The following is a 23,373-nucleotide window of genomic DNA, read 5'->3' as shown; positions in this document are numbered from 1 at the left end:
ATGTTTAACATACTCCAAAATCATCATCTCGATCTCCCCCTCAGAGAGAGAGAGAGAGAGAGAGAGAGAGAGAGAGAGAGAGAGGACGATGGTGATTCTTAAGTTAATGAATTCAGTTTATTGCATTTTGCAAATTATATACAAACTGATAAAAAATAAATGAATGAAAACTCGTATTGGATTTCCAATTTTCTGGTTATTGGTACGACTTTTTCATTCATTTTTTCTGTTGAACTTTGATTCGTTCTTAATTTATATAATTTAGCTCAAAAATTTCAACCCTCCTTCGCCTTCAAATCATGAAGGCGCATGGTTGCTCATTTAGAATTTGCTTCTATTAGGTCATGTTACGTGTCATATGGTACTTGGAGTAGATTGTGCGTGTGTCGTGCAGAGCTGTAGTATGTGGCAAAGTTGTATTTGTTGTGATGGCTCATTTTAATCAGGTGGTAGAGAAGATCATTCATTATGCGAAGTGTAGTTGAAATCAAGATCTTTCTAATTGAAGTTAGGCATAAAACGTTACTTTCCTTGAAATCTAGGCAGAATGTATTCCAGCTGATATTTTGATGATTGTCCTTTCGAACCTGTAAATGTGGAGTACGAAGAATGTATTTGTTATATTCATAGGGCTACTTTTTTCTGGAAGTCTCATTGAAAATTGGTGTCAGAAATGATGAACGACTATGAAGGCTTACATTTTCTCTTCCAACTTTTTCCCGCTGTTGTTATTAGCTGTTCTTAGCCGTTTTGTATTAATTTTTCAGCTTCAGTGCCAAGATTGCATGCTTCACGTTGAAGCCCGATGTCTTGCCAAGTCCACAACTTGTATGCAAAAACATATTTTGAATACCAGGTATGCATACGATATCTTCCTAAGCAAGCCTGGAATTTACGAAAAGAAGTATGCAAAGTTTCCAGAAGAATTGCGGTTATACATGTTAGATGAAACTCGAAAAATGTTCCAGTTTGGGTTCGACAATTATATGAAGTATGCATTTCCTAAAGATGAATTGAATCCAATTCACTGTAATGGCCGTGGGCCCGATTATGATGATCCGTAAGTCCACAATGTATTATTTGCAAATTTTTCGTCGACATTTAAATTAAAAATACGTATTAATATTTTGGAAGTTTAATTTGATCACCAAACAGTGTATATATACACTGGTGTTCAAAGAAGGTGCATCACTAGGAATTTCACATTTGTAACCATTTTTCACGATGTTATGTTACATTAATGACTAGTATCACAAATAGAAATATAAACAAAAGGTATTTATTAATAGTTAAGGCAAAGCTAAGTAATATTTGACAAGTGCTCTCAAAATATTCCAAAATGAGCATTTCCAGCCATACAACAGTTTTGGTAAACACAATATCTATGGCTGAAACGTTATCAGAAGCCCCAATATGCTTCGGTTTATTGTTTTAAATGGAAAACAAAATGAAAAGTTCACCAGGTGCAAACTAATATTAATTGAACCACCTCTGGCCCTGATGACAACAGCAGACCGTTGAGGCATTGACAAGATCAGTTTCTGAAGATAATCAACTGATAGTTAGTGGTTCCAAACACGAATTATGGCTTCCTGAAGTTTACGAAGGGTCTTTGGTTTCTTTCTGTCAACTGTAGATTCCACACGATGCCAACAGTTCTCTGCAGGATTCAGGTCTGGCTGGGCTAAGAGTTGTAATGGACTGTTCTTCCAACCATTTTTTCACCTGTAACAAATGTAATCCCATTACTGTCGAACCTCTAATGCAGAAATGAAGCTAAAGTAACTACAGAAGTGCTACTTACACGTTTCACCCGATGACAAGGAACACAGTCGTCCTGAAAGATGCAGTTACTTGGCAGGTTGAAATGGTCTCTATTATGGTTAGCAGCAATTTGCCTTCCAATATAGCCAGGTATCCATTGGCATTTACGTAACTTTTTATAAACTGCAGGTGACATAATCCGCAATACGAAATGCACCTCCATGTCATTTGGCTGCTAGGAAATTTCACTGTAGACACCATACAGTCTGGATAGTATTCTTCACATCTACGGCAAATAGTTTGTCTCCCATCAGAGCCATGCAGGTTGAATTTCTTCTCATCCGAGAAAATAATTGACTTCCATTGCTTGGGGGTCCATTTGACATGCTCCTTACACCAAATTAATCGGGCCTTTTTCATTTTTTGTGTGAGGAGGGGCTTCTTTGGACAACAGGCTACAAGTCCATTTTTGAAGAGGTGTCTTCTGACTGTTACTGCACTTGCTACCATTCCTGTATGTTCTTCCCATCCTCTTTTCAGCTCAGACGAAGAATCTTTACAATTTTTAAGGCATAAGCACTTCAAAATGCAGTCCTGTTTTGGTGTAGAGACTCATTTACATCCAGTTTCTTTTTTCCTATCACAGAACCAGTATTCTTGATTTAGGAAAGAAATCTACTCACTATCGACTGATTACAAGACACTATAAACAATGTGACAGGAAGAATATCCTTCCTCACCTAAAGCAACAATAGCACTCTTTCTTCATGGTGTCAACTGCACGTAGCTCGCCATCCTGATACAAGCAAGGAATGACTGCAACTCTTGCAGTGTGTGCTTATATAACTGAAAGTAACAGCTGATGCAATATTATGTCATCACCTACGCGTGCCAATCTTATCTGATGCAATCTGTAAGAAATTAGCATTTTTTGCATTAGCATTAGTTGAGGCATATAATGCAAGAAACCAAGTATATAGCATCGGCCAAGAAAAAAAAAAAAAAAAACCTTCCCATTTCACTCATCTGGCCACTCCAAATGTTTGTCTATTTCAGCCTTAAATTTATTTAAGCTATCAACTACCCACTGGCTAAAGGCAAATTGCCAAACATCTATTCTACAACTGTCTTTCTCAGTTTGAATCTATACCCCCTCAGGTTCTTAATCTGAGCAAGCGGAAGTATCCCGTCAGCATTGAGCCTGCTCAAACCATTCAAGGTCTTATACACCTCGATCAGATCACCTCACTAATCTCCAGATGCTGCAGCTTGCAGAACTTAAGTTTTTCTTCATAAGTGCACCCCTTTGTTCCTCTCACCAATCTTGTTGTTGTCTGTACTTGTTCTAGCAAATCTGCATCCTTCCTAAAATGAAGCCTCCAGACCTGTACACAGTACTAAAGATGTGGCCTGACCATTGCCTTATACAAAGGGATAATCACCACCTTGTCTATGCTAGCAAAATTCCTATATATCATTGACAAAACTCCATGACCTGCTCTGGCAGCCTGTCTGCACTACTTAGAGAACTTCATATCTGACTGCACAATTACCCCCAGGATTTTTTCATTCTCCACCTCCCTGAGTGTAGTACCACACAGTTGGTACATTTTTCTTGGGTTACTGTTACCCATATGGAGCACTTTGCATTTGTCAATATTAAACTTCAGTTGCTACTTCTCAGCCCATCTGCCTAACTTTTATAGTTCCAGTTATTATTATTATTAATATCCAGTTGGAGTAGCATACTGTCTTCACTGTCATTAACACCCCTGCCAATCTTTGTATCATCTGCAAACTTGGACATTAAGCCTGATATATCTTCATCGATATGATTGATAAATATACAAAACAACAATGGGCCCAGAATAAAGTAAGTATATGCCAAATATTGCCATATACTTAAGTTATTCGATGGCAATTACAATTTTAAGGGGTGATGCACTTTCTTTGAACACACACTGGTGTGTTCAAAATATGTGTTCAAAGAAAGTGCATCACCCCTTACAGTACCAGCCAAAAAAAAAAAAAAACCATGACACCTCCCATTTCACCTATTCATTCCCTCCAATTGTTTGTCTAGTTCTTCCTTTAATTTATTAAAGTTATCAACTTCCACAATGACAGATGGAAGTTTGTTCCAGCAATCAACCACTTGCTGGCTAAAGGCAAACTTCCACACATCTAAATCTGCAACCTTCCTCAATTTGAATTTGTGCCCTGCCCCCTTGTGTGGTCTGAGCAAGAGGAAGAATCCCATCAGCATGCCCTCATGAGTAGCACTGCCTTCCTCCCCACACCTGGTGGAAAATACCCGAGTTTGAGTCCCATCGATGACATGAGGAATTTTTATGGGACTTTTTCACAACATTGTTGAGTTAGTTGGTCTTAATTGAGGGTAGTATGTTTCTTCTCCCGGAAACTTGTGTTTTTCGTCAAGCAAACAGAAAATTGACCATAGAACACATGCAATTTATAGGCACTACACATGGAGCAATATGGCCTTAGTTGCTAATGCTCATAAAACCCCACTATAACAACAGCCCATCAGCATTGAGCTTGCCCAATCCATTCAAAGCCGTAAACACAATCAAATCAAATCGCAGGTGCCTAGTCTCCAGATGGTGCAATTTGCAGAACTGAAACCTTTCTTGGTAAGAGCACCCCCTTTGTTCTGCTCACCAATCTCGTTGCCCTTCTCTGTACTCATTCCAGCAGCTCTACATCCTTCCTAAAATGTGGCCTCTGGATCTATATGCAGTACTCAAGATGTGGCCTGACCATTGCCTTAAAAAAAAAAAAATTCCCACAGATGTGGGAAGTTTTTTTTTTTTTTTTGTCTGATGCTTAATAATCTTTCCCTTTTGCATCATACTGCTACTACCAAAAGTAATGGAGCAATCCTTCACTTTCAGGAAACTGCAGTGTGATTATTAAGTATGCAAATCCCATAAGGATTGAGCAGGCTCAATGCTGATGGGATTCTTCCTCTTGCACAGACTGCAAACATGATGGGGAAAATTTCAAATTCAATGAGGATGGTTGCAGAACAGATTTGCGGAAGTTTTCCTTTAGCCAGCGGTACTTGATTGCTGTTGGACAAACTTCCACGTGTTGTTGTGGAGGTTAATAGCTTAAATAAATTCAAGAAAAAACTAGACAAACTATTGGAGGAAATGAATAGGTGATATGGGAGGTGTTATTTTGGCCTATAAAAGTAATCGGCAATTAGCTTGGAATTCATTTCAAAGGTGTATTCTAGATAATGAGCTCATGCAAAGCTTTATCAGAGGGGAAACAGTAACTGGATGTTATGTGGGAAAAATGTGTGTTGTTTTCACAGGAATTAAACATTTACAAATCGACAGTTAACAGTAAGCTGAAGAAATAGAAGCATGAGCTGATGGCTTTGTCTGGTACATTGCTGTACTAGACCAGGCCCATCAGCACACCAGTGGATGATAGAGGCATTGGATGGACCATTAATCCCGAGCCAGGTTGATTACCATTAACCTAGGAGCATGTCAACAATTCTTTATGAGAGGAAATCACAAAGATTCCCTTAATAAGTTGACCTCAGACAGTTGGCAGAACTGGGTCAGCCATAGGACTAAGAGCCATCACTGAAACACCTGACATAATGGGTTAATATGCTCTTAAGCCTGACCCAAATGTGAAAAAAGAAATGTCACTCATTACTAATGCAGATAGTGGGAGTATTAGATATTGCAGTAGTGGCGGAACATGTACCCACACACACACACACACACACACACACACACACACACACACACACACACACACACACACACACACACACACACACACACACACACATAGTTCAGGCATAGTCAGATATATGCACACATCTGTCTCAGGAATCCATCTGAGTGTGCCTAGAGGACAGTTTCATTCTGATTGTATTGCTCCATCAATGATGTTTAGTGGTAACAGTGTAATTGTATGGCCTTGGTTTACGTGGTTTGTACTTGGTCCAATGTCATTGATGAAACCGTGAATGCAGCTGGCTATTATGAACATTCTGTACAGGTTTGCCTAGCCTGCATTATGGAAGTTCTTTGGAAAATTGATGACTTTGTATCAACACAAAGCCATCAATTCTCCAAACATTAAATTGTAACGTGGTTCCATGTCATAAAGCATGTTCACAACAATGGTTTAAGGAGAATAATGTGGTGAACCATTTCTAGCTCAGATCTGAATTCACTCAAATCCCTTTGGGATGTTTAAGAAAAAATTGGATGGGGAGGAGCAATCTAGGCCTGCTCCAGGCCTGGATATTGTGGGGGCAAATCTAAAAGGAAAACAGGAATTCGAGAGGAATGGGTATAGTAAAGCTGTTTGCCTTAGTATTCAAGGCAAAATGCTTGCTCTGGTATCCTGTCCCCGATTGTCTGTTAACTCTTGAACTTCATATTTGTATTCTTTTGCATTGTTGAACAAGGTATTCTAAACTCTGTGGACCATTTACAAGATCTAGTGATTTGGCAGTAGGTTCCTTGGTGAATTGAACTTCTGATTTCTGGTTGATGACTTTTTAGTCTTTTATGTTGCATTTTGCAAAGAATTCCTTCTCATTGCAGATGCATCTTCTTTGGAGGGTCTTCTTGTCTAAATTATTGGTGTAAATTGACTTGTACTCTTTGTGTCATCCTTGTTTGTAGATGGATCCAGACACTGTCAACAATCCATCATTCCATGATGTAATTGTGTGTATTATTACATTCACCCAACATGAAAAAAAGAAAATAAATTCTCACATGCATTTCAAGGGGTAAAAAAAGGAGGGGCACTAAGGTATTGTGGATAACAAAATTAGTTAAAATAATTAATTAAATTAGTGTATCATGGGTAACAGCCTTTGTGTTGTCATATCACAATATGAGATACTGCAGTTATATGGTAACAATATATTTTGACCACACTTTTCTATTATATCAAACTTATATAGTGTACTAAAGCTTAATTAATCAAGCTTATATAGTGTACTAAATGTTAATTAAGTACACCATATAAGCAGCATATATCTGTTAAATATTTTATGCTTTTTTTTTGCCATATTTCGGCAACAGTAATTCTTTCATTCAAATAGAACATAATTTCGTGTTCATGTTTTACCATTGGGAAACCATTATCAGAAAATCTTTCTTCTATTCTTTTAGTTTCTAACCAAACAAAGAGAGCAATATGCCTGGTTTCTAAAAAGATTTTATATGTATTAGCTGACTGAAGATATAGGCCATCAGCGTCCGAAATTGTAACATTAACAATGTGTGTATCATAAGCTGAGTGATTCTGTCATTGCAGAATTATATAAATTCTATCAATTTACTTATTTATAATAACCCACTGACAAAGAACCATGATGTTGGTTTATAACACACAGTTTTTAATTTAATCAATCAATAAATAAAACTCTAGTTAATGTGCATTGGAATGTCTTTGTTTTGTTGTGCTTATTATTGTAATATTGTTAGCAATGAGAAATTGGATATGCCAGTTAGTCTGATAATGAATAGTAAAATAGAAACAAATAAACATGATCTATTGACTTTCACGGCATTTCGAAATTCTTGTGGATTTCGACAATATGATTCACAATGTTTCAAAATATGATTTCACCATGTTTCAAAATCCTGGCAGAAAAACACCATGAAAATTGGCGTCTAAATGGCTGGATTATTGGAATTTTTTTGTAAGGTTTTCTTTCTAACTTGTTTCAATAAACTTGACCATTTTTTTCCTCAAAAATTTACCTGGAGTGTAGTATAATTTAATCTCTTATTAGAAGTAGAAATTTATTTTGTTGCTCTTTTACAATTTGCACTATAATGAGGGATGGCTTTGGAGCACTGGGAGAGGAATTTACCAATGTACCATGGTAAATGTTATCATGGTGAGCAGTACCTGTTAGAAGGTGACAAAAGGCATCAAGGGATTGGATTTTCCAACAAAGGACAGCTGAAGTGGGGTGGAGGTGCTCATATGGTTGTTCTGTTTTTTTATTTTTAACGAAGCCCCATACACAAAAGGTATTTTGTGTAAGGTAAGCCCCATACACAAATGTACTACTACTACAATAGTAGTAGTAATGGCAAATGATGCAAGGAAGCAAACTTTACATAGCATCAGCAAAAAAACAAAAAAAAAAACTAGAGTTCACCCATCAATACCCTCCAAGAATTTGTCTAGTTCTTCCTTCAATTTATTCAATCTGCTTCCACAACAACAGATGGAAGCCTGTTCCAACAATCAACCATCCACTGGCTCAAGGCAAACTTGCGCACATCTGTCCTGCAACCATCCTTCCTCAACTTGAATTTTTGACCCCTCATGTGGTACCTCCGTAGCCAGGTGTGCAGGAGCAGCAGTGCGTAGCACACGCTTCTTGATTAGACTGCGGTTCGAGCCCATGACCACCAAATATGGAGGATGCAGAAAGGTCAGGGAATGACCACCGCATATCCCCGGAGCAATATGGCTTTAGTTGCTAATGCTCCTAAAAACCAAATAACAAACAAACAGACCCCTCGTGTGTAGTCTCAGCAAGAGGAAGAATGCCATTTTGCAGAACTGAAACCTTTCTAGATAAGAGCAGCATTTTGTTCCCTTCACCAATATAGTTGCCCTTCTCCGCACCCATTCCAGCAGATCTGTATCCTTCCTAAACTGAGGCTTCAGACCTGTATACAGTACTGAAGATGTGGCCTAACAATGGCCGTGAACAAGGGGATAATCTCCTCATCCCTGCTAGCAAAGTTTCATTGACAAAATCCCATTATGGTAGCATGTTTGCACTGCTCAGAGATTTCATATCTGACTGCACAATTACACCAGGTCTTTTTTCATTTTACACTACCCTGAATGTAATACCATACGGTTGATAAGTTACTCTGGGATTACAGCTATCCATATGCTATAACTTGCATTTGTCAATGTTAAATGTTTATTGCCATTTCTCAGCCCATTTGCCTAATTTTTTTTTTTTTTTTCCCTTGACCTTGTTGCAGTAGCATACCTACACCACTGTCATTAACTATCCTGCCAACCTTTTTATTTGTATCATCTGCCAACATCTTTTATTACTTTATGTCACTGGTTAAAGAATTACTTCTTTAACCAGTGACATTAAGCCTGATATAACTTCATTAAAAAAATATTTTAATGATTAAAAATTGCTTCGTATTTTATTGAAAACAACAACAAAGGGCGCAGCACAAAACCCTGGAGGACTACACTAATAACATTAGTGCACGAAGAGCAGTGCCCATTGATAACCACTCTGTCTTTTAGCATTAGTAGAGGCATATGATGCAAGAAAGCAAGCTTATACAGCATCAGCCAAAAAAAAAAAAAAAAAATTCCAATTTGCTCCAAAAGTTTTGTCCAATTCTTCCTTGAATTTATTTAAGCTATCAACTTCCACAACGACAGATGTAAGTTTCTTCCAGCAATCAACCACCTGCTGGCTAATGGCAACGGCGTAATCTGAGCAAGAGGAAGAATGCCATCTGCATTGAGCTTGCTGAAACCATTCACAGTCTTATATGCCTCAATCAGATCACCTCACAATTGGCTAGTCCCCAGATGCTGCAATTTCCAGAAATTAAGCCTTTCTTGGTAAGAGCAACCCTTTGTTCCCTGCAGCAATGTTGTTGCCCTTTTCTGTACTCATTCCAGGAACTCTACATTCTTCCAAAAATGAGGACTCCAGACCTGTATGCAGTACTCGGGGTGTGGCTGGACCATTGCCTTATACAAGGGGATAATTGCCTCCTTATCCTTGCTAGCAAAATTTCTGCATATAATTGACAAGACCCCATGTGCTGCTCTGGTAGCCTGTCTTTACTGCTCAGAAAACTTCATAGTTGTCTTCTTCCACTTAACCATCCCTTTATCCATAGCAGTAACTTTCCCTTAATGCCACACTGTTCCTTTTTGCACACATGCAGTACCTTGCATTTGTCAATGTTAAACTTCAACTGCCCTTTCTCACTCATTGACCCAATTACCTTAGATCATGTTGCAGTAGCTCACCCTTATGACTGTTGTTAACCACCCTGCCAAGGTTGGCTGGGTGGTTAACAATCTGCAAACATAAACATAGACATTAAGCCTGATATACCTTAATCAATATCATGGATAAATATTGAAAACAACAATAGACCCAGCGCTACTTCTAGCTAACAATATTAGTCCACGAAGAGCAGTGCCTATTAATAACCACTCTGTCTTCTTACACTTAACCACCCCTTTATCCATAGCAGTAACTTGCCCTTAATACTACATTGCTCCAGTTTGTACAGCAGTCTTTTAAGTGCAACAGTATCAAAAGCCTTCCTGAAATCCAAGTAACCTCAGGGGCTCACATCTAGTGAGTATGGGCTTGGCATACCCAGGGTCCTGAGCTGGATATCTTCATTCTTTTCTTTCTTGGTGATTCCCTTCTACTTCTGACCCCCTCTCTCTCCCCCAGGGCAAAAAAAAATTTTGGCTGGTGCAGCAAAAGCCTCAGGCTTCCTTGCACCATATGGCTAACAATAATAATAATATGATATCAAAATTCTTTTTTGCATCCAGTTTCTTGGTCACTGCAACATAGTAACCTATCAGATTGGTTAGACAAGACCACCCCTTAACACACCCATGCTGTGCCTGAATTATTACTGCAGTCTTGTCTAGATGATCCCGCATTACTTCTTTAACCAATGAATCCATTATTTTCCAAGGAACAGACATTAAGCTAACAGTTATGTATTACTCTTGTTTCCTTTTGATCCCCCTTTATGAATTGGGGATACATTTGCACATCTCCAGTCTATAGGGATCTTCTCTGAACCTAAGAATGTGCTGATAATTATTGCTAAGGGTTTGTTTATCTCCCTTACTGTCTCCCTTAATATAAGTGGATAGATTCTATTGACTGTAGCCACCTCTTTTATGTTCAGCTTCAACAATTTCTCTTCCACTGTCCTTTCATTTATAACAGTCATTTAGCTCCCACATGTGTGAATGTAGATGCAAAGTACTTATTTAATTTATCAGCAACCTGAGCAGCCATCTATCCTGCAACCCAATGTGATTAGATCCCTTCCTTCTACTATTAATATAAGCATAGAAGTCTTTGCTGCTTTTGTTTGCATTCTTTGCCAGAGATTTCGCATAATGTGCCTTATGTTGCCTAACCTCCTTTGTGATTTGATTACAGATTAATTTATACATACCATAGGCATCTGTATCACCTGATAGTTTATATGCATGGCATGTACTTTTCTCTGCCACATGTCTCAGTAGTTCATCTGATATCCATTTAAGTCTAAGCCTTGAACAGTATTTCTTCCTTGATATGATAAGCCTAGTAGCTTCTATGATTACTTCCCCGAATGCCTCCCATTTAGAATTTGCTGTTGGTAACATCATCAGTTGCTCCCACTGCATAGAATTTAAAGACTGCCTTATAAAAGCAAAAACCCTTCCCTTTACCCTTGATGACAGTTATATCTTTAAGTAAATCCCAGATCAGTGCACTGTAATCACTGCCACCTAGTGGTTCTTTTATTTGCAAATTCCTAATACATGAATTATCACTGCTGATAACCAGATCAAGGGTATTACTTCCTCTTGTTGCCTTTCTAACATGCTGCTATAGAAAACAGTTATCCAAGAAACCTACAAGTTTTGCTAGTGTGTGAGTGATCAACCCACAAATTCTAGTTAACATCTGGACATATAAAATCCTCCACGTGTGAGATATTCTTATTTATTGGTCCACTATTTCTCTGTATAAGCTCTTTGGTATACTCATCACAGTCATTAAGCAGATAACACACTCCAACTGTCAGTTTTGTTTTCCCAGTGCTTACATCACATCAGACCGATTCGACATTGCACTGATCACCCATGTTGACTGGATGCACTGCCTTAGATTTAATATGCTTCTTAACCTCTCACCCTTCCTGTCTGTCTTTCTTTTATACATTGTACTCCCCTCATTCAAATTCATGTCTGAGTGATACCATGTCTGTGCTGTCCTTACGTCTGCATCTGATGACTTAATCAGTACTTCAAATTCATCAGATTTATTTACAATTCTCCTATCATTAGTTTTCATGCAAGTATACATGCACATATTCTTACTCTTATTTACTAACACAGCCTATGATGTATTTACTTGTTCCATGATGAACCACAGCTGGGCCAGAAATTTCTGACACGTTGCTTTCCAGGCTGCTGCATGTTCCAATAAAAGCAGTGTAAGAACCACTTTCTCCTCTGCTTGCAGCTCCAGTTTATCTATTAGTCTGTGTATCCCCTCCCCACCAAGCTAGCACTTTTCTGACCCACTTGTCACTGCTTCTGAAGTTGAAGCAGTGGGAGCTGGTGAGATCACTGCTACTGTGGAAGAGGAAAAGTTGGTTCTATGGGTATGAAATTCGACAGTGAATGGATGCTGATTGGTTGAAACATGTTCAGACTGGTTGAATATAGTTCTATAGAAGAGGCATGCACTAGAAACTGTTTGTGAGACAGAGTGGAAAGACTGTAAGAGATGGGTCATTAATTAATCAGGTCATTAATTAGTCATTAATTAAAGAATGAAAAGAAAGAGGACAGCCTCTTTTGAATGGAATTTGGAAGCTTGAGAAAGCTTTTCGGCGCACACATCCTAGATGTGTGAACAGTATTCCTTGGTAGGGCAAAAAAAAAAAAAAAAAAAAACACTGAGTTTTCCTTTTCACTCAGTGTTAGTTTTTAAGAAAAGTAACACTGAGTGAAAAGGAAAACTCAGTGTGTGTTTTTGATGCAGAGGTTGTGATATTTGTGATGTGCTTATGGAGAGAGAGAGAGAGAGAGAGAGAGAGAGAGAGAGAGAGAGAGAGACTCCATTGGGGAAAAAGCCATTACCAAATTATGATCAGAGGTGCCTAGAGAAGGGTTGCTGGTAAGAAAAAGATCAAGTATCAGGTGTGTATTTAGAATTGTCTGGTATTCTGCTAAGTAAATGAAGCTATGTGAGGTCATTAATAACTGCAAAAGCCTCAGGTAGGGTTCCAAAGGAAGTAAATCAAAAATTTCTGAATGATTAAGAGAGTTTGGAGAATGATAGAGGTAACAGATGAATTTGAGGTAATAGGGGGAATGAGATTTAAAGTTGCAAAGTCTCTGAAAAGAAATCAGAGTGGACATACACATATCACCTTTGAAGTGAAAGGAATCATAGTGCCGATACTTAGGGCAACTGAGATGAGCAGTGGTTGAGGCAACCAGTAATTAAGATTCTGTCAGAAAAAGTAAGTTTGACTTGGCAGATTGTAGATAGGATGGATATCATTGAGACTGGAACTGAGACCTTATATATTTGTGAAACAGATGAGAAAGTTTTTGGGAGACTTACATCATTTTTGCAAATGAATTTATCTATGAATTTCAACATTTGTGATCCATTCAGTAGATAAAGTAAGAATGAGGGAGGGAACGTGTTATGTGAATGATTGGACATAGAAACAGCAAGATACATCCAGCTCTTTGATATAAAGCTGCTTTCACAATGTCTCCCATACACATACTGCGTGGATTCCCTACAGTCAGGCACCTCCGTAACCAGGTGGGAAGAAGCCACAGTGCATAGCACACGCTTCTTGATTAGACCGGGGTTCGAGCCAGTCACCACCAAATACGGACGATGCGGAAAGGTCAGGGAATGACCACCGCATATCCCGGAGCAATATGGCCTTAGTTGCTAATGCTCTCAAACAACAAACAAGCAAACCCTACAGTCACCAGCTGGCAGATTTGTGGAAGCGAGATTATTACAGTAAGTCCCTGACTTATGTAATCCCAAGTTAAGTAACTTCGGACATACGTAAATTTTTTTTTCACCCAAAAATTTTTTTTTTTTTTTTTTAGGATTGTAAAATTTAAAACAGTAAAAAAAAAAAAAAAAAAATCAGTAATGACAAACACAGCATGCACAAATTGCACAAGTGAGACACAGAGTAAACAAGCTTAAAAAATAGGAATGAAGAGAAGATTCTGAAAATTTGTTTTTTTATATGATTGAAGATTTCAGTGAGGGTTACATTTTATCATAATAACATAAAAACCCACAGAATTCCAGCTATTGGTACTATTACAAATGCAGTAAGATCGAGTTTACTACCTGTTTATAATAGATTGCAACGGGAAAGCCCAATGAACCAGAAACTGCAGTTTGTTTTTATTGTTTTATGGTAGTGACTTCCAGAAATGTGCTTTAGTAAAATGTGAGCTTGTGTGAGGTGATAACCTTGTGAAGTTCTTTACAGAAAATTTCATTTTGACCGTTATCATAGTGCTGACCAAGAGAATAAGTGACAGCAGTACTAGTAAATCTACCAAGAAAAGGAAAGCAATCGATTTGGATCAGAAAATTAAAATAATAAAGGATGTACAAAAATGGTCAAACATTAACGAGTATCGCACAGAATTTAGATTTGTCATTGTCAACAGTGAACACTGTTGGCACTAACAAATCTAATAAAGGACAAAGACAGAATACGAGAAGCAGTGAAGGGACCGGCACCAATGAAGTTAATCATAATAACCAAAGCTGCAAAATACTTTTTACAGTACAATAACATGCTTTTTTTTCTTATTTTTATGTTTTCTTTTCTTATGTGCCACCCTGGCTACTTTCACTGCTGTCCCCCGATAAAGTTTTAATTGAACTAATTAAAAATATAACTGTTTTTCTTCTGAGGATGTTATATGGTTTTTGTAATTTTGGCATATCAGGGATATAATAGCAGCAATATTTTATTAGCCATTCCAGAGTTACATAAAACTTGACTTACATAAGAAGTCCTGGAATGTACCTCTTACATATATTGGGGACTTACTGTATCTAGCTGATCCAGATGCTCCTAGACAGCTATCAATAGGTTTGGTCCAGTGGGCACTCTAGTGGCTGGTCTGCAAAAACAATTTTAGAGCTGTACTTTATGCAAGTTTTTGCTGGCCGGTGCAAACTTAAAAAAATCGTGGAAACATATTTTGCATCCCGTAGGAATAAATGGAAGTATCATGAAAATATCGTAATGTGAGCCCAATAACACATTGGTTTTTTTTTTTTTTGGTAATTCGTTCAAAGACCTTGGAAGTTGAAAATTTCGCTATATAACTAAGTTATTTATCTCTCTAAAAGGTAATTTTTATAATAGAAATTGCACTACACTTTCATATGTTCCATTATAAGAATCAATTTTGAATGCCTTTGCGATATTTTTCTAAAGCATATTTCTGGAACTCACTACCATAAAACAATTTGCAATTTCTGGTTTATTGGGCTTTTCTGTTGGCACAATCTATTATAAATGGATAGTAAACTCAATCTTATTGCATTTGCAATAATACCGATAACTGGAATTCTGGGGGTTTTTACATTACGGTATTATGGTGAAATGAGTTCCTCTTCACTGAAATCCTCAAATCATATAAAAAAACAAATAAATTTTCAGAATCTTCTCTTCATTCCTATTTACTTATTACAATGGTGACGGGAAAGGGACCAATGGAAAGTGCAAGTGCTGGCAGTGCTAGGAAACAAAACAAAATTGATTTAGAAATGAAGATGAAAATGATTAAGAAGTATGAAGCAGGACAAAGTTTGTCATCTATTGTACGGAATTAGGTCTCGCTGCTTCAACAGTGAATACTATTTTAAGGGACAATGTGCATATAAAAGGACATGTTAAAGGATCAATGCATTTAAGATCAGTGATCACAAAACAGCGTTCAGGTGCTATATCGAAGAAGGAAAAGCTATTAATAATATGGATGGAAAATCAGATTCAGAAGTAAGTGTCCCTGAGTCCAATGGGCATTCAAGCAAAAGCAAGAAGTATCTATGAAGATATTAAGGATAAGTACGGCAAACTTCAAGCCAAGTTCGTGGCAAGCAACGGGTGGTTTAATAGGTTCCAGCATCGCACTGGTTTCCAAAACATTAAAGTATGCAGTGAAGTTGCCAGTGTCGATTTTGCAGCTGCAGAGAAATTTTGTGACTTGTTGGAAAAAACCCTTCTAAATCTCTACATCCCTTAACTTCCATGGCTGCGTGCTTATCAGCTAGAGTTAATTCTGGCAACAATGCTCAAAAGGTAAAACTTCCTGACATTATGCCTGTCTCCTCTCTCTTTTTGTAATTTTATACACTTTTGTAATTTTTCCTGCGTATGAACAAAAAAAAATGAATAAATAATTCTATTTACATGTTTGTTGAACATTTCTTTTTTGCTTCAATCAAATTTGTGAGTGCTGCATAAGCATTTAGATTTAGGGAAATTCTGACTTACGTAGAGTTCCATGGAATGCAACCCTTACGTAAGTCGAGGAGTGGCTGTATTATCCTTAAATTCTCATAAGGAGTAATCACATAGATTCAAAAATGAGGAGTATGATGACCACAAATTCTACTCTAAAACATTCATTTTTTTAAAATCAGAATATCAATTTGAGATTATACTATCATGAAAATATTCAACCATATGTTACAGTCCCCTGGGAACTGTAACATATGGCTGAACATATGGTTCAGTGGTAATGACAGGAGAAATTAAAGTAGCTTGCATAGGGGGGAAGGGGAACACTTGACAGTACACATTAAAATTATCTGATCCAGCCTGATACAGAGCTCTGCACGTTATACTGTATGTGAATCAATGACTAACTGCACACCGAAGCTTAACAGTGTCTAAAATTATCACTCTAGATTGGCTATGTCATACTTCATTATTAAATGGATGGAATCCTATGACAGAAGTTCTTCCTCAGTTTCTTTTTGAGTGAAATGATACTGCTCTATAGCATATTCCATAATGCTATAGGACAAGGCAAAGGTGTGGCCTTTTTATTGTTGCACTATACACTTTAACATTTGGTGACCTTTGCTCATCATAGGTTTCTTCCAAATTAAACTATTATTGATACACAGTATTGTATTAAGGTAGAATGGCACTGGAAATAGTAAAGACATAGAGTTTATAGTTGTATTTCTCAGATTTTTTTTTAACCTACTGATCTGAGGAAGGAAAGACTAGCAACTTGTGCATAGGAAGAAGCTTATGAGCTGTTACTATCAGTTATAGCAGAGGAACATTCATTGGATGTTAAAGGAGGATTATTTAATCTAATAATCTTCATTTTTCATTCATATTTAAAGAATGGTATTGTTAGCGGGGATGAGGATCTGTCATTGACAGAAGAGGGTGGGTGTAAGGTTGAGAAAAGGAAAAAGTTTGTGTGGGAGGGGGGGTAAGCCTATCCTATTTTAATTGTAGTTGGAAGTTCTTCTGTTGGAAACAGATCTCTAAATATGATGTAAAGGCCACTAGATTAGCCAGGATTACATTTAAACCAGTACAAATACTACTACACTTCCTCTTACATGTGATGCTGGGTTAAATTTATTCCTGGATAAATCAGTCTATTTTTAAATCAGGTATGTGTAAACGGTTGCTTTAGATTGCAATACACTATACAGAACAGTGTTTTAAGGCTTATTATTTTAAAATGTTTTCCTAATATCATCATCATCATCAGCCATTTTCAATCCACTGCATGATGAAGGCCTCTCCAGCAACTTTCCAGTTCCTTCTGTTTTTAGCACTGGCCATCCATTTACTACCCACAAACTCATGAATTTCATCTACCCATCTCCGCCTTTGTCTTCCAGGTTTTCTTCTAGCTCCTCTTGGGTACCATTCTGTTATTTTCTTAGTCCATCTGTCATCATGTCTTCGAGCTGTGTGTCCTGCCCAAGACCATTTTAGTTCTTTAGTTTTGATAAGAATGTCCTTTACTTGAGTTTCTGCCTAATCCATTTGTTTCTCTTCTTATCTAACAGTCTGATTCCCAATATAATTCGTTCCATTCTTTGCTGTGTAGTTCTCAGCTTCTCTTCCATTCTTTTAGTGAGTGCCCAAGTTTCACTTCCATAAGTCATGGTGGGGAGTATACATTGGTTCATTATTTTACATTTCGACAAACTGGAATATTGCTCTTCAGTATGTGACTATATTTCCTGAATGCTATCCATCCAAAATTTATTCTTCTCTTGACTTCCAGCCATTTATCATTATTACAGCTAATAACTTGTCCCAGATAAGTATATGACTCCAAGTTTTCAATTACTCCTCCTTCAATCATAATTTTCCTTTCTGTGGCATACTTGTTCATCATTACTTTTGTTTTAGCCATATTCATCTTTAGTCCAAAATCCTTACTAACTGTTCATAACTGATTAAGATTTTCATGTAATTCTTTGGGATCATGGCTTATGACCACAATGTCATCTGCAAATCGTAAATGGTTTATGTACTCTCTGTTCACATTGACTCCTTTCTGTGACCAGTCTAATCTTCTGAAAGCTTCCTCAAGGGCAGCAGTAAACAGCTTCGGAGATATTGTCTCCCCTTGTCGAACTCCTTTCTCGATTTTAAATTTCCTACTGTCTTTGTCTAGTCTAATAAAGGAGGTAGCATTCTCATATATTTTCTTCAAAATCATATGTGGGGTATCTATGCCTTGTCTTTCCAGTGCCTGAAACATTGCCTTATGCTGTATGGAGTCAAATGCCTTTTCATAATCCACAAATGCCAGGCATAATGGTGTTTTATATTCATTTGCTTTCTCCATTAGCTGTGATATTACGTGAAGGTGATCCATAGTTGGGAATCCAGTCCTAAAGCCAGCTTACTCTTTCAGTTGATTCTCATCAGATATTCTTTCTAATCTGTTAGTAATGACCCTTGTGAACAACTTGTAGATGTGGGATAACAAGCTAATTGGTCTATAATTTCCAATTTCTGATTTATCTCCTTTCTTATGCAGCAAAACTATGATTGCATTATTCCACTGCTTAGGCATCACACTTTTTTAATGCACTTTGTGAAGAGCCTTGCCAGTTTTGTGTTATGTCTCTTCCTCCTAATTTTAACAACTCTACAGTAACTTCATCATCTCCCAGGGCTTTCTGATTCTTCATTTTCTTCAATGCATGTTATGTCACCTTGTGTGTGTAGTGTGAGCATATTCCTGATGTTCTACCTCATCAGGAAGAATATTGGGTATGTCGTATGTGTTGCAATCCATCTTCCCCACTGCTGGCATCATTCCCTCGCTCCTTGTATAATTCTCTATAGTAGTCTTCTGCTATTTGAATTATGCCTTCTCTGCTGTTTATAAGTACACCATCGCTATTCTTCAGTTTCAGTATCATTTGTCTTTCTGTATTACTGCTCATGGCTGCTGATTTAAATCCTTTGTTTTCCCTTAATGCTTGTTCTACTTTTCTTGTGTTAAATCTTCTTATGTCCTCTCTGAGTCTCTTTCTAATGGCTTTGCATAACTCAGTATATTCAATTTTTTCCTTGTCAGTGTTTATCTTGCTCTTCATTTTTTGCCTTCAGTTCCATCATAACAAGTGTTTCTTGACCAATTTTTTCTTCTTTGGATTTCTTTTTCCCTATAGGTTTCTTGGGCTTTATCACTTTCAGAAAGTTGTTATATTCCTCGTTGATATCTTGGTCGATTTCCTAATATACTCTGTAAGAAACTGCACATTTTGTCTAAGGCCCCCAAATTTATAAATTTATCTGACCCAATAGGAGCTCCTCTATTATGATTAATTTTTGAGCATGACAGAAACAACAGATTTCCTGCTTTCTTTATGTTGGGTTTCTATAATTACTTTAATTATCTTCATGAAAGATGGAGCTTATCACCTGCTGCTACTAAAATCTCCCAGTGAACTGAGAGACAGGATTACTTTCACCGTTGTCCAATTAACTCCTAATATGCTGCTTAAGATGCAGCAGTGAATTGAAATTTGTTGGTAGTCTGCCAGATTATCTATGCCACTGTATTGAGATCTATAAACCTGATTTACTTCTCTTCGTTTGAATGTTATTTTCTTCATTTATGTCATGCTTCCTTGGTCATCAAAATGATTCAAGGAAGATAGTTACGTAGTAGCATCACCCCCACTCCCAAAAAAAAAAAAAAAGTAACCAGTATCACCTTTCATTTACATATTTCTCTCAAGTATTTGTTTAGACTTTAAATTTAGATAAACTTCCAATCCTTTTTAAAGAAAGGCAAAAATTTTTGGATATTATTTTACAACATTCCCTCTTAAAGATGCCCTCAGCATTTAACATACTCAACTCTTTTAAAGCCTTGGACAACTATGATGTCATTGCATAGATGCTTGCTTTCCAAACAGTAACTTACAAAACTTCAGATGCCTCGTTTAATAAACTTTGCCGTATGCTTAGAAATTTACAAAACTGCTTTAGAGTATTTGTTGTTCAGCAATATCCCAAGCTGGGATGTTGTTGAGTGACAAATACTCTAAGCTTGGAGGGTACAGCCTGTAATGTTAAATTACAGAGGTAATGAGAGAAAGTATAATTTTAGTATTAATATTGGCAATGATGCAAGGAAGCAAGCGTATACAGCATCAGCAAAAAAAAAAAAAAAAAAAAAAAAAATGGAGAGATGGCCACATCACCTGCTTATTCCTGACAATATTTTGTTCAATCCTCCCTTAAATTTATTCACACTGTCTACTCCCACAATGCCAGATGGAAATTGGTTGTAAACAATCAATTGCTCTCAAGCTAAAAGTAAATTTTTGCACATCTACAATACATCCTATCCCACTTTATGCCTCCTTATGTGTATTGTCTAAGCATGAGTAAAGATGCTATCATCATTTATTTTACTCAATCCATTCAAAGCCTTAAACACCTCGTTCAGGTCTCCTCATAGGTACCTAGTTTCCATACACTGCAATTTCTGGAATTGTGACAAAAAGGGCACTGGTCTAAACTTATCTCCCCATTTGATGGTTGTATATTTAATTTGAATAACCTTTGGGTACTTTTATTAAAATTTCTAGTATTAAATGGATTCTGAATTTGAGTTTAGTAAAGCATGTTCTGTTTGGTAATAAGGGATCAATTTTGTTGCTCAATTATATTGTAAATATAGAGCATAATTTTATTCATTTTTTTGCCCCTAGGTCCAACATCAATATAAATGATGTTTTGGGAGGGTACAGTCTAACTCTTATTGATTGTTTGGATACTCTTGCTGTAAGTATAATACTTTTCTCGTATTCAAAACAGATAATGATAGAAATTATATAAAATGATTTAATTGCTGAAAATTTTTATTTAAAGATTGAATATTTATATATGACACTGATCTGGTAATTCTGTAACACTTTAATCTAGTGACATTCATACAAAAATCTGTAGTGGTGAATCATCTTGATCCTTTTTTGATGGAGATTTCTCAAGTTTTTGGTGGAAAAACTAAAAGCTCTTCTTCAAATATATTGATATCATATACTTGGATTTCAGGAAAACTTTTGATACTACTGCTCATAAGAGGTTGCTGTATAAATTGGAGCAATGGGGCATTAAGAGCAAGTTATGGCTATGGATAAAATGATGGTTGAGTGGGAGAAGACAGAGTGATTATCAGTGGACACTGCTCTTCATGGATTAATGTTATTAGTGGAGTTCCACAGGACTTGATGCTGGGCCCATTATTATTTTTTATTTATTAATGATATTAATGAGAGTATATCAGGCTTAATATCTATGTTTGCAGATACAAACTTTGGTGGTTAAGGTATACTGCTGCAACAAAGTCAAGAAAAACAATTAGGCAGATAGGTGAGAAAAGGCAATAGAAGTTTAACATTGACGAATGCAAGGTACTGCATGTGGGTAGCAGTAATCCCAAAGTAATGTATCAACTGTGGTACTACACTCAGGGTAGTGGAAAATGAAAAGGACCTGGGGTTAACTGTGCAGTCAGATATGCAGCTCTCTCAGCAGTGCAGACAGGCTACCAGAACAGCCCATGTAGTTTTTTTCATTGGAATTTTGCTAGAAGGGATAAGGATGTGATTATCCCATTGTATAAGGCAATGGTCAGGCCACATCTTGAGTACTGCATACAGTGTTGGAGACTCATTTCAGTAAGGATGTAGATCTGCTGGAACAGGTACAGAGAAGGGCAGCGAGATTTGTGACTGGAACAAAAGGTTGCTCTTACGAAGAAAGGCTTAATATCTGCAAATTTCAGTGTCTGGAGACGAGGCACTTGCGAGGTGATCTGATGGAGGTGTATAGAGCCTTGAATGGTTTCAGCAAGCTCAATGTTGATAGGATTCTTCTTGCTGAGAATACACATATAAGGTGGTATAAAATCAAGTTGAGGATGGTTTCAGGATAGATGTGCAGAAGTTTGCCTTCAACCAATGGGTGGTTAATTGCTAGAACAAGCTACCATCTGTTTTTGTGGAATTGGACAGTTTCAATAAACTCAAGGAAGAATTAGCATTAGCAGAGTCATATGATGTAAGAATGCAAGCTTATGCAACATCGGCCAAAAAAAAATATGCTCCCATTTCACTCCTCCGTTCATTCCAAATACCTGTCCAGCTCAGCCTTCAATTTATTCAGGCTATCAACTTCCATAACAAAGGATGGAAGTCTGTTCCACCAACCAACTACCCACTGGCTAAAGGCAAACTTTCACACATCTATCCTACAACTGTCTTTCCTCAATTTGAATTTATGACCTCTCAGGTGATTATTCTGAGCAAGAGGAAGAATCCCATCAGCATTGAGCATGCTCAAACCATTCAAGGCTTTATTCACCTCAAACAGATCACCTCGCAGGTGCCTGGTCTCCAGACACTGTAATTTGCAAAATTTAAAGCCTTTCTTCGTAAGAGCAACCCTTTGTTTCATTTACTAATCTTGTTGCCCTTCTCTGTACTTGTTCCAACAGCTCTACATCCTTCTTAAAATGAGGCCTCCAGACCTGTATATAGTGCTCAAGGTGTGGCCTCACCATTACCTTATACGAGGGGATAATCACCTCTTTATCCTTGCTAGAAAAATTCCTGTATATCATTGACAAGACACTATGAGCTACTCTTGCAGACCATCTGCACTGCTCAAAAAACTTCATATCTGCTTGCACAATTACCCCCAGATCCTTTTCATTCTCTACCACTGTGAGTGTAGTACCACAGAGTTGATACGTCCCTCTGGAGTTACTGCTTCCCATATGCAGTACTTTACATTTGTCAATGTTAAACTTCATTTGCCACCTCTCAGCCCATCTGCTCAACTTTTCTAGATCCTGTTGCAGCAGCAGCGTACTGTCATTAGTGCCCTTAACAACCCTGCCAACCTTTGTATCATCTGCAAACTTGGACATTAAGCTTGATACTTTCATCAATATCATTTATAAATACAGAAAACAACAATGGACCCAACACTGAACCCTGAGAAACTCCACTAATAACATTAGTCCATGATGAGCAGTGTCCATTGATTACCACTCTCTGTCTTCTCCCGCTCAACCACCCCTTTATCCATAGCAGCAATTTGCCTCCAATGCCACACTGCTTCAATTTGTGCAGCAGTCTACAATGTGCAACAGTATCAAAAGCCTTTCTAAGATCCAAGTATATAATATCAAAGTTATTCCTTGCATCCAGCTCTTTTGTGACTGCATCAT

At 37.3% G+C, this 23,373-nt stretch overlaps 1 protein-coding gene across 1 annotated transcript in view; it reads left to right on the top strand.

Annotated features, from left to right (window-relative positions):
* Window positions 1–336: 336 nt before the first annotated feature.
* The window catches only part of LOC150086310 (ER degradation-enhancing alpha-mannosidase-like protein 1), a 96,447-nt gene continuing 73,410 nt past the window's right edge, over window positions 337–23,373 (top strand). The window contains exons 1-2 of the mRNA XM_090373826.1: window positions 337–1,060; window positions 20,849–20,921. Coding sequence (XP_090229952.1) covers window positions 687–1,060; window positions 20,849–20,921 — 447 coding nt within the window. The 5' untranslated portion in view covers window positions 337–686. The remainder of the gene's footprint in view (window positions 1,061–20,848; window positions 20,922–23,373) is intronic.

This window comes from Mastigoproctus giganteus, chromosome 5 (assembly GCF_048544385.1).
Source record: "Mastigoproctus giganteus isolate SK-2022 chromosome 5, ASM4854438v1, whole genome shotgun sequence".
In the NCBI taxonomy this organism is placed as follows: Eukaryota; Metazoa; Arthropoda; class Arachnida; order Uropygi; family Thelyphonidae; genus Mastigoproctus; species Mastigoproctus giganteus.
The sequence above is the reverse complement of the archived record's forward strand: the minus strand, read 5'-3'. Positions and strand labels throughout refer to the sequence as shown.